Genomic DNA, 13004 nt, shown 5'->3' on the forward strand with positions numbered 1-13004 from the left:
TGCAGGTAGCCTAATGATGTGGCTGAAACTTAGAATGCCCATGGGTCTTCCTTTTCCATGTGCTGCTCAGTAGTCTTGTTTTCTGGCCACTGAACTGCCCTGATTTTATGTTCTCTTCTTGACAAATGAATGATTTGGACTAATTGGTCTTTCAGAGTTCCTTCAGTTTTCTATACCCCTTGTACCCCTCAGTTCCTCTTTATCATTTCCTGAAATAATTTTAGTGCTTCCAAACAGGAAGTACTTTCTTATAAATTAAATATGATCCCTGCAAAATACTTTTATTGATGTTTAATTTCTTATAAAATAGACTACATTCAAACAAAATAAATTTTATGCTCAAATGATCACCCTTGGAAACTGTGGATTCTAGGTCTTAAATGTGTATGTTCTCCAGGCTGAACTATGTATTTGTTGTTTATGCTGTTCTGACAGCATAGCTTCCTGTAGATATTCTGCCTGATGTAAGTCCTGAGTTCTCTTGCTTTGCTCTAAACTGACCCTTCTTCCATGACTCCTGAGCCTCAGGGGTTTCTCAGGAGCCTGTGCTCTAAAAATAGACTGTGTGCTCTAGATCCCAGCTCAGGACTCTGAGTTTTGAGCCCCTGCCACATTCACGTATCCATAGGCTCTAACAGCTTGATATGTGCCTCCCCAGTCTCAGTTCTGGAGCCAAGCTACCACAGTCTTGTGACCAGCCACTATTCCTGTTCAGGGATAGAAACAAGAGGTTCAATTTCATTGCAGTTTTCTGGACTGGTCTATTTAAAAAAAATTTTGTTTTTAGTTGTAGATGAACATAATACCTTTATTTATTTGTTTTTATGTGGTGCTGAAGATTGAACATAGTGCCTAACACTTGCTAGGCAAGCACTCTGCCACTGAACCACAACCCCAGCTCCTAGTCTTATTATTTTTGTGGTTGGTGTAATATGGCCTGTGTGCTAGTAACACATTCTCATTTCATTTTTGGGTACTACATTATCATACATTTTAATATATCCATGTCACACATCATTCAATTGTAGAAACCATATAGACTAGAAATATACATATTAATTTATGCTGTAGTTTAGGTATGGTATTACTCTATGGTATGTTTTATCTTAATAGCTAATTTATCTTTTACTGTAACCTTAGTAAAAGGTTTTTGTGTGACCTTCAAGTGTGTGTGTGCACATGCATCGGTCTGTGTAGTTGCATCTTGTGATATGGGTCCTCTGGTTTGGATGTTGCATGATGTGCTGCCCACTAATCTCCTTGGTTAGAGCCTTGCATGTAATACAGATCCCTGACCCTGGTGAGCTAAACAGGAGCCATTGTTCTCTACAGATTGGTTTAAAGAACATGTACACTTGGTTTCTGCTTCGTTGGGTAGATGGCCTTAATGGTCATGCATATTTTATTAATGCACCTACTTTTATGTCTCTTCTCTAACTCAAATATGAAATTATATATTAGCAGATAAAGAAGTTAATGAATGTTTACCATGTTTGGGTTGGCTGATATACTGGTGGTAGGTATGTAATATCCCAGTCCATGATTTTTCCACTAGTGGATTAGAGGTCTTGCTGTCTAGCAGTTGGCAGTGATATGGGAAAATTCATCTTTTTATCCTTCAGGAACACCTTAGTTTTCCCTCATATTGTCATGTCTGTATGCCTTGGAAGAGAAGAATGGATGAATAAGTGGCACAGCCATAGAATAGCCTTTGCAAGCAAATCAGTGAGTGATAATAATCAGTAGTCGAGATAGAGCTGTGTATGCTAGTGACTAACACAGTTCCTCATGATGAGCATAGTTACCCCCAACCTGCAGATGAATAAACTGAGGCTTGGAGAGACTAAACCGTTTGTCCAGTTGTGCTTCACAAGTATGTCTCTGTACCTTTACACTGACTTTTCAGGTGTCCCTCAGAGCTCACTTTGGTGTTTTTTAAACAGTGTTGGAAACTCTCCCAGAGTTTCTGATTCTGGATGTCTGGAACGGGCCTGAGGATTTTATCTCTCACAGGTTTCTGTGATGCTGATGCCTCTTGTCCTGCCTCATGAGAACCACCCTTGATTGCTGATCTGCTGCCTGCCAAGTCTAGGCTTTATTGTCCTCTTCTATAGCTAAAAAAGAGCCCATCCTAGCTCTAAAAATCCTGAGGAAGAAAACACCAGAAAGAGAGATCAAGGGCTTAGAGCTCAACAATCAATTAATCACTAAATAAATTAAGTAAAAGAAGATGAAGAAAACAATTGGTTTACTAGGGAATGTAGCTTAAAAGGAAAATGTTCTGACTACAACAGTGGAAAGAAAATCTGGAAATGAGGGTCCTGGAGATCTGATGTGATTGTTTCAAATACCACCTGGGTAAACTATCACTGGTATTCCATGTTCTAGAAATGAACAGGAAGACTCTGTATTTATTTTTGGTTAGCATTTTTACCTCACTGATGGTTCTTAAAGCAGATGTTTTACACTAAAGGCATAGTCTTTGGAGCTGTGCTGGTTAATTGGGCAGCCACAGGCCACATGTGACTCTTGGACACTTCAAGGTGGTCAGTTCAAGCAGAGATGTACTATCATCCTGAGGCAAACACTGGATTACATCAAAAGAAATGTAAAATATCAGTAGCTTTGATATTCATTATGTGAAAAATAATATTTTATATATATTAAATCAAATGAATGTATAGTGAAAATTAATTTCATCGTTTTTAATGCTGCTACTAGCAAACATAAAATTACATTTATGCTTCATATTAGCTTTCTATTGATAGCACTTCCCTATTTTTGTTGATTTACTTACTTACTTTTTAGTATCCAGAAGGGTCTAAGCATACCAGAGACAATTCTACCTCAAAAAAAATATGTAAGACCTTTAAATGCTTTCCTAAATTGGTCTTAGAGCTTTGATGTGGCTCCAAGAAAGAGTTGGTGATTTACCCCTGTAGAAGATCTAACAGCTTAAGAATAAAGGATTTACTTAAGGTTTTTTAAAGTATTTAATCTCTTATTTCAAATGTTGAAAAATAACTTAGTATGTCTTTTTTCCCCCCCCAGAAACATTTAGAAAATCATCACTTGGCAATGATGAGACAGATAAAGAGAAGAAAAAATTTCTGGGATTTTTCAAAGTTAATAAAAGAAGCAGTAGCAAGGTAATGGATTGCATATGCACATGACTTTGCATAATGTAAAACAGTGTCTGAAGATGCTTATGTCACAAGAGTTCTTTCCAGAGATGGGACCTCAACTCAAGACAAATGGGGTCCTTGGCATATGTTACAGAAAAGAATTTCTGAATGTGCCAGTCCAAGACACAGACACATTTATTTAGGAAAGGAGATAAATATTAAGAGGGGAATATGGGCTGTCTTTATAGTAAAAAGCAAGGAATACATATTCAAGAGATAATGGGGACAATCTCCAAAGTGAGAAGCAGCACACCCTTGTTGTAGGGTGTTAATAATTATAGAGGAACAATGGATAGGGGCTGAACTAGAAGTGGAGTCTACATAATTTTGTGCCAGTGTTTCCTGTGTTTATGTATCGCCCTCCTGGCATGTTACATTTTGCAGGCAAGGACAGGAGCCTAGGTCATGGATTAAGGATTTGAGTTGGGTTGCTCACCTGCTTTCTTATTTTACATTTTGACAGTTCATGGGTTTTTGTAAGGGTTATGGATACTTCTTTTTTGAGACTCAGTATGCCTTTCTTTTTCTGTATTCCTGAATTTCTACCTCACTCATACTGAACCTATCTTATGATTTTTAAAAATAATCATATTTAGGAATATTAATTCCTTCAAGTAAAAGGAATGTGTGGAATGAGTGGCTTTGTGCTTCTACACTTGATCTCTAAAGCAGTTAGGTATCTAGAAGGAAGATGTTTCACTCACTAGTGGAACAAGAAACCTGTGGGCCTGAGGCCAGGCTGTGAGCCCTTCTCCTGCCAGGTATATACTCTGACCTGGTGTGCGGTTGAAGCACAGTACATACCTTAGGATGGGTGAATGAATGAATGCACATCTTAGTTCAGTTGAAACACAATGGTAAATATTCCTTCAAATAAGTTATAGCATCGAAACTTAGCATGTGAGGTATCTAAGAGCTAGCGTTAAGGCCACTTTGTAACCGAGTCCCTTGTCAAACTAGACTGTTTGCTTTTGATTAGATTTTTAGGTGGTATTTGGTCTTCATTATATAATTTGGGACTATACCACATGAGAAGTTAATTTAAGAATCTTGTTATTATTTCTTAAATAAGTCTTGAAAGTCATATTTCAGATCAAATGTTATAGCATTAAATCATAGTTCAAAGAGTAAAAATGAAGATTTTCTTTCTAATCAGTTATAAGAGTCTCAAAACCATCTAACTAACTTTCAGAAAAGAACATACTTATTATCCCTATTATATTTGTTTATAGGCATATTTTACTAATATCCAGTTAGACACCCCCTACCCCCCAACTAAAGTTGTTGCATTGAATGGTAGGCCTTGATACCGTCAGCTTAGCTGGAAAGTGTCCTCCATCAGTGTACTTGGAAGAGGTGACAAAAAAAGCTCACATTCATTCAGGTGCCTTCTGGCCATTGAGGAGATCTGTACTCCTTTGCATCTGTGGCTGAGGCTGCACATCTCACTTCCTGACCATCAGAAACCTGAGGAGTTGGAACTATGATTCACCCCGGGCTTGCTGATGAGGATGCTCAAGTTCAAAGAAGTAGTATAGCTTGCTCAGGGTCCCAGGGTTAGGGGCAGGTCTTTGACCAGAAGCCAGGCAACCCCTCCCCGCTGGTGGTGGTTGTTAGGAAATGGGAGATTGGAAGTTAGGAAGGAGTAGTTTGAAGGGGAAGGTGTGGTGAAACCCAGGCTGAGCCAGCTGAGACCTCCTGTCTTTAGACCTTCTTAAAACCTCAGCTTTTGGTTCTTCATCTACCTGATGCTTTGGTAGTAGTTTTGTTATTCCCTTGTGTTTACCACCCATAATATGTGCTTCTTCCCTTTTTCCTGTGTGTCCTTTGAAAATTTGTATTCGATGTGTATCTTTCTATGTAAGATCTCTGAGCCTTGAGCATTTCTCTCTTTTCCTTCTCTTTTTCCCTCCCTACTCCTCTCTCTCTCATTCCCTCCTTCCCTCTTTTCAATGCTTCCCTCTCCTCTCTCTGCCCTCCTGACCTCTTTTCCTTTCCTTTCAGAATTACTTGAAGTTGCAGAATCAGAATTTTGTGTTTACATTTTCCATCACTTCATGAAGTTTATTGGTGTTTCTAAAACTGTTGTGAGAGATTTGCTTATACTATATTCAGTGTCCTCCTTGGTCTTCACATTACCACTTCACAGTAAACCCCTCCCTATCCTCATTCCTCATACTGAGATACCAAACACTCATTCTGCATTTTCTTCTTTCTGAGAGATGAACTAGGAGCAAAGCAAGTCAAAGATATAGGAATACTTTTGTTTTGGCACAATAAGAGTTTAAAGAGCTGGAGACTTGGAGATCAACTAACATGGCTTCTGGGAGTTCATAAGGGGTTCCTGGTAGACCCCAGCAAGTCTAGTCTGCTCATTATAAGGGGATTTTCTTTATGTCATACCTATCTTTCCTCTGTTTTGGACTTAGTAAAATTATTTTTTATTTCCTTCATACTTCATCTTTCATTTATAACTTTCTCTTAATTTTATTTTACCTAGGCATCCCTTTTTCAGTCTTGTCATGATTGGATTATTTGTTCTGTGTGGTTTTTTTATGGTTAACTTAAAACAAAAAAAGTTTTGTGCTAAACTTCTTAACTCCTTGTTTTTCTCCATTTTTATTGTTTGAGATTTGGTGCTAAATATAACCTCATCCCCTAGGAACTTGATGAAAAAGGTATTATCAGTTGCATTATGTGGGTGAACAAACTAAGGTTAAGCAATTTCTTTATGTATGATGTAAATCTAATAACAGTACTCATAATTGTCAGAATTCATAAACATTGAAAGTTAAACCCAGGCCTGACTTTCCATAATCCTTGCTAATAACTTCTATTTACATTGTACAGTCCTTAACAAATATAGGTTTCAGTGTCTTCAATAATAAAAAGACTTTGGAGTAAATAGATTTAGAAATTATTTCTAAGGGCTGGGGGTATTGCTTAGTGGAAGAGTACTTGCCTAGCCTGTTTGAGGCCTTGGGTTCCACCTCTACTACCACAATAGAAAAGACAGATTTCTAAAATCCTGTGATGCCACATAATCTGCATGTGACTTAATAATGAACAAACTCTTGGAGAATTATCAGAACATTTAAAACTAAAGTGACATTTGCTATCACCTTTAAGGAAAAAAAAATACATACCTGTGTGGGTGTTGGGAATGTGTATGAATGTGTGTGTGTGTATGAATATGTGTGTGTGTGTGTGTGTGTGTGTGTAAAATCTCAGTAAAGAATATACTTGAAGGGACATAATTTGGGGACAAATGAGGGCAAACATATTTTTTTGTTTTGAAATTTTGTGTTTTAATATGTTTAAAGCATGAGAATTTTGTCATTTTTAAAAATATTTTTATTATTTTTCGGTGGACACAACTTTTTTTTTTTTTTATAATGTGGTGCTGAGGATCGAACCCAGCACCCCGTGCGCATGCCAGGCGAGCGCGCTACCGCTTGATCCACATCCCCAGCCCAGAGTTTTGTCATTTTTGACATTATTTATTCTCCTAAACCAATGGTTCAAAAGTACTTCAGAGGCTGTTTAAGACCTATCGTGAAAATTGTATTCTTGGGTTTTGTCCCCAAAGATTCTCATGTGGGAGGCCAGGTTCAGGCCTGGAGATTGAATTTTGCAGTTATACCCCAGGTGATTATATGGCCAATGGTGTATTATCATCTGCATTTTGTCGATAAGGACTGATATATTTGGTGACTTATTCATGTCTTTTCTATTAGCTATGCAGACATTAAAACTTTGAAATCCTAAAAATGTAATTAATTAATTGCTTTGCCTAGATAATTCCATCAGTTCAAGCCCACTACTGTTTGAAAATTGCATATTTTAAAAGTTAAAGGAGATGCTTGGCGAAATAGAAAGAAAACATGTTTTTATGAGTTTTGGGTTTAAAAATTGTGATTTTTCAAATCCGGGAGCCCTGTGGTTAGGAGTTGTTTTAAAACAGTTTTCAAGTTTAAAAGGTGAAGGAAGTGGCTTGGATTACTACCACAAATGCAGACTCTGAAGCTTGGAATTGGGGCCTCACTGGCCTTTTTGGCCTCCATGATTGCTATGGAGGGCTTTGCTTTTTGTTCGAACTTACTTCCACCTGGAGTTGATGGTGGGATGCTTATCTGTATTCCAGGCTGAGCAGCTTGGGCAGTCAGGCCCTGACAGCGATGAGGACACCTCGAAGTTGGCTTCAGGAAGGGGCATGAATGTAAGTACTAACAGCCAGCAAGTGCCTCTGCTAACCCAATGGAACTTCTTTCTCCTTGCTTTGCACTGCCTTCCAGACAATGCAATTACAGACTACTTTGGTTTCATTTGGCTTGACTTTTGTGGTCTGATAGATTCACAAAGCAGCATATAGCTTCTTTCTTAGTTGCCCACGCTATTTTTGGAAAACGTAGAGTATTTTAGTTTCTCTTCTTCTCTTTCCCTATCAGCAGGATCAAGAGTATCCCTCACTAGGTTAATTGAATTTATACTTTCTGAAATTATTTTCATGCATTATCAGAAGTAGCCTGATGGTATAGAAAGCCACACAGTCCTGTTTTTCTCAAAGAATATTTTTAAAGTGGCTATGCCCTCATAATTGAAATTTGGCATATAAAAAAACTTCCTTGTAATTTTAAATACTTGAAAGAATATAATTCATGATATTTTATAAATTTTGACATTTTATACATATCTAATTAAAGTTAGATATTTTCCCATTAAAAGTTACCTGAACAAACTTTTCCATATCAGAATAAAATTTTGCATTATTAGTTTATTTTTCACATTTCCACATCAGCCCTTGTCAAATTTTATTCTATTCAACATACATTTTACACTCAAAAATCTTTTATAGAGACTTGAAATAAAACATGATATAAAAAATCTAAATTAAATTTTGTCATTCCCCCATCATAAATCTATAAAATATTTTTTCTGGATTAAGTTCTTTTAACAATTGTAAAGTAAATTAAAACATTCTAAATATATTTGTTGATACATAATTGTTAAACACAAAGTAAATTTTTCTTGAAAAGATGTTTCTTAATAAAATTACGGTTTTTTATTTATTCCATTTATTGATGAACAGGATATATTAATAAAACTGGAAAGGCTCAACATTAATTCTATTTCTCCTTTCAGTTTTATTGATATAAGCTCCAGGAACATTTTATGTAAATAGTGTATGAAAATGGAAAAGTTTTGTTATGTCAGTACATTTCAATTCTTTTGGAGTCTTTCAAGATAATAGACCAAAAGCAAAGTGCTCTGTGATCAAAATTATTTTTAATGTTCTCCTAGCCATGTGTAGTTGTCTTTAAAATTTGTCATTAGCCAAGATTTGGAATTATTGAGTTCTGGGAGGTATATGAAAAAAATACAGTATCAAGACTTCTCTGATGATCATTATACTCATTGTTCTTTTGCTAATAGATACTTTCTGAACCATATATTTCATCAGTAATTTTGTAATTTTGTTAGCTTTTACTAATTTTTGCAAATACGTGTGTTTTAATGATTTTTTAAATTGTTATTTTAAACTGGGAATCTGTTTTTGTCAAGAGCTTGGATTTATATTTAACAAAATGTTGGGTTAATCAGATTAAACTCATTCAGTTTATGGAAAATCTCTGTCACATAAGCTAATTGGGAAAATAAGCCCATTTTGTTGGACCAAAAAAAAAAGGTCAAATTTACTTTGGTTCCCAAAAGTCTAATTATGCTTTTAAATGTAAGTTACTAAGATGTACCTATGATAAGTGATCTTACTTTGCATCCAGAAGGTTTGTTGATATAATTTCCTTGCACATTAATTTAATGCTTTGCATTTAATGTCATTTCCCCTAAACTTCTATTGGCCTCATTTTAATGCACTGTGGGAAAATTAGACCTGAGTTTTCGTTACAATCAATCTTGTTGGTGAATGTTTTCAGTCTTAAGGATTTAATGTATGTACTGGAAATAAAGGCCTATCTTGAGCCCGTGCATTGAGCAGCTGTACATAGATGTGTTCATGACCTTTTCCATGGGAACCCATATCAGCGTGAATGAAAGCTTGTAAAGAAAATCTCTTCCTTTTCTTTCTTCCTCCTCCTCCTCCCCCCTTTTTTTTAACCTACTGGGGATTGAACCCAGGGGTGCTACATCCCTAGCTCTTTCAATTTTTAAATTTCAGACAGGGTCTTGTTAAGTTGCTGAGGCTGGCTTCAAACTTTGGAGCCTCCTGCCTCAGCCTTCTCACTGGCTTTTTTAGGTGTAATCTTAAGCACTTCTTTTCCTGAACTAATCACACCAAGAAATGCTGTTTTCTCTGCTATAAAACAGACTTAAATTGATTTGAGGATGATTTGATATGCTCTTTGACTCATTAGTGTGTAGGGCTTGTTTTTCATTATCCTCAATTTCATCCAAGAACTGTTGGAAAACTTTTCAGTATTTCAGATACTCTACAAACTTCTTGTGTTTCAGTAGGGAATCTATTTAATTTCATTGAAGGACTTGGCATCTGGTACCTTTTGGCTATTATAATGTAACCAAGTATTATAACTTTTTCTACAGAAATGAATGTCATCATAAATTTTATAGTGAGCAGTGCTAATTTGTGTGAGTTGTTTCCCCCCCCCCCCCTCCGCCACATAGAACAGAAGAATACATTCATGACATGGATAAATGGATGTATGTATGGATACAAAGATAGATAGTACCTAAGCAAAAACTTTATAGGAATTATCCAAAACAGTATGAGAAAAAGTATAAAAAAATTCTACAAATATATAGAACAATAGAACTGCACAAAATGGAAACTCATGCTGCTTTTTTTTTTTTTTTGGTACCCGTATTGAACTCAGGGACACCCAGCCTTATTTTATATTTTATTCAGATACAGGGTTTCACTGAGTTGCTTAGCATCTTGCCTCTGCTGAGGCTGGCTTTGAACTCGTGATCGTCCTGTCTCAGCCTCCAGAGCCTCTGGGTTTCCAGGCATGTTCCACCATGCCTGGCTTATACTGCACTTTTAGCTAGGATGACTCAATATCATTATATCACTGAGGTTTTGTTTTAGAACTAAATAAATTGATTATAAAGTTTACTAGAATAATAAACATGCAAAATTAGCCTGGAAAACTCTGAAAAGCATGAGGGATGGATAAGCCTTACTAGCTTTTTTGAATAGATTTTAAAGCCTTTCTTAATTAAAATGGGTAGATAGTGCAGTAAAACAATAGAATAGGAAAATCTAACAACAATTACATACAGAAACATGGTATACAAAGAAATCAGTCTGCATATCAAGTCAGTGGAGGGAAATGAACTTATTAATAGATAAAGTTGGGATCATTGAATAGCCATTAAAAATAAAACTGTATATTTTCACAGAATATGCCAGGAAAAAAATCAAGTGGATCAGAAATTTAAATGTACAGATTGAAACCATGCATATTACTAAGCAGAAAGCTTAATTCATCTCTAAACTGAGAGTGGGAAATATTTTCCTAATAGGACTCAAAATCCAGATGTGGTAAGGAAAAACATTGATAAATTAGACTTGAGGGAAAAGGAACAAAAAAATCTTCTTGAATGACAGAGGGAAAGAGAAAGAAGAAATAGTATTCTAAAAGTAAAAATTCAAATGCTAAGAGGATGAGTAGCTTTTAGAAAGAGAAGATGATGACATCCTGCCCTAAATAGGTATTAACAAAAGATTCAGAGAAAACAAACAAAAATTGATCTATAAAAAATGTTTAGATTTACACATAATGATGAATGTTAATTACCTCTATAATAAACTTCCAAGTATCTCCTATTAGACTGGCAACCCCAAAAGTTTGTCAATAAATTCTGTTGACTAAGCTATGGGACCCTTATATATGTTGCTGAGAATAATGCAAAATGCTATAACATTTATAGTGGGGAATTTGACAATATCTAGCCATATTATACATGGGTTTACTCATTGGCTGAGAAGTTCTATATTTAAAAATCTGTCAGAAAAACTCACTGGCAAAAATCTAAAATGATTCATGCACAAATTATTTATTATAGTATTATAATAATAAGAGATAAAATGACTGCCTCATCAGTAGGGGATTGGTAGATTAAACTATTGTATAGTCACATGGTTGAACTACTGTGAAGTATGAAAGAGGAGGCAGGAGATCATTATACACTGATATGGAATGTGCTCTAGGATGCATTTTTTTCTATTTAGAAATATTAAGTGTGACTCTTCTGTAAGTCAAAGTCCATAAATGAAACTTCAATGTGGCAGATTATTCATTGGCTTGGACCTAAGAATTTAATGATTTCAAACTTAGGGAAGGACTATACGTAATAAAACAATGATAGCTGCTCTGACCTTAACTGCCATACCAATCCTGCCTAGTTTAGGCACTCATTATATGATTTCATTTAATCTTCTTATATAGACAGAAAAATTCCATTTCCAGAAGCTGATTGGTTAATCCAGTTCATTGACATGTTTGTTTACCATGTTCCTCTTCTATCAAGTGTGTTGATGATATAACCTTTCTTTCTATTTAAAAAAAAGTTTTCCCCTCTGTGTGTGTGGTACTATAGATTGAACCCCAGGGGCACTTTACCTCCGTAGGCCTTTTTATTTTTAATGTTAAGACAGAGAGTCTCACTAAGTTGCTGAGGCTGTTCTGGAAATTGCCATCTTCCTGCTTCAGCCTCCCAATTAATGGATTATAGGAGTGTTCCACCAAGCTCAAATATAACAGTTCTTAAAGCCCTCTAGCCAAGCACTGTGGCACACACCTATAATCCCAGCGGCTCTGGAGGCTGATACAGGAGGATCCCAAGTTCAAAGCTAGCCTCAGTAAAAGCCAGGCACTAAGCAACTCAGTGAGACCTTGCTCTAAATAAAATATAAAATAAAGCTGGGGATGTGGCTCAGTGGTCGAGTGCCCCTAGTTCAATCCCTGGTATTCCACACCTGCCCCCCCAAAACACTCTACTAGTTGTTTCTATAAAAATTTTTATTGACTTCTAGTATGCAGATTTTTTTGATCCGTACATCCTGAATGGACTCAGAATGGGAAGGCATTAGCAGGCATAGTCAATAGGAACTTTAGTAGCTTTCAAAATCCTCCCTTTTAAGGGGTCCAGAGGCAACTCTTCTCCCCACCCCTCTACTGTGTGCTCTGTGAGACTAACTCCTAGTGTGTAGATCCAGTGATAAAAGGTAAACCAGTTCCTTCTCCTTATGAATTTCCCCCTTCTTGTAGACCCACAAAGAGTAGGGCTGTGCTTTACAAGAAGAGTTGCAGTGATGACTATTTGCTGCTCTGGGGCTCCCCCTGCTGTTGGGCTAACTGTGCCTTTAGGCAAACATGATAACTGTTTCAGCCTCTAAGACAACCCCTTTAAGGAGCAGAGAGGCAGCACCTGGGGGAAGCTGAATGCAGGCCTAAGCAATAAGGGTGTGAAAGCTGAGCCTTGGGATTCCAGCCCAGCAGGGGAGCCTGTCTATCTTCATTTTCCTCTATCTGCAAAATAATTTCCACCCTGCAGGCTCGTTTTAAGGACTAGCAATTATATAACTCACCTAACATCCATAGGAAACATTCTGAAATGGTGAGTCAAATTGACTGAGTTTATTAAAATTTGCTGGCATTATTGTTCAATTATTTTTTCTTGAAAAAGTTTAAGTGGTTTATTGTATATAATCAGAGAGTAGATTTGCATTTTAAAAAATGTACCCTAGTCTACACTGGTCAAAGTAATCCTATTTTCCCTGGAAAAGTTAATTTCCTGGAAAATGAAGTTTAGTCTATTCCAAGATATACCTTCATTTTC

General features: G+C 36.4%; 1 protein-coding gene across 13 annotated transcripts in view; it reads left to right on the forward strand.

The window, feature by feature from the left end:
- Positions 1-13004, forward strand: part of Cobl (cordon-bleu WH2 repeat protein) — a 287464-nt gene that overhangs the window by 94157 nt on the left and 180303 nt on the right. For 9 of the 13 annotated variants that reach the window (XM_046451290.2, XM_058581944.1, XM_046451294.2 and 6 more), the window contains 2 exons: positions 3052-3149; positions 7330-7404. In XM_046451290.2, the coding sequence (XP_046307246.1) occupies positions 3052-3149; positions 7330-7404 (173 nt within the window). The remainder of the gene's footprint in view (positions 1-3051; positions 3150-7329; positions 7405-13004) is intronic. The other 4 variants (XM_058581938.1, XM_058581940.1, XM_058581955.1 and 1 more) reach the window with 2 other exon arrangements.

Source organism: Marmota monax, unplaced genomic scaffold (assembly GCF_021218885.2).
Source record: "Marmota monax isolate L192 unplaced genomic scaffold, Marmota_monax_Labrador192_F-V1.1 WCK01_AAM20220418_F8-fsc00430, whole genome shotgun sequence".
NCBI lineage: Eukaryota > Metazoa > Chordata > Mammalia > Rodentia > Sciuridae > Marmota > Marmota monax.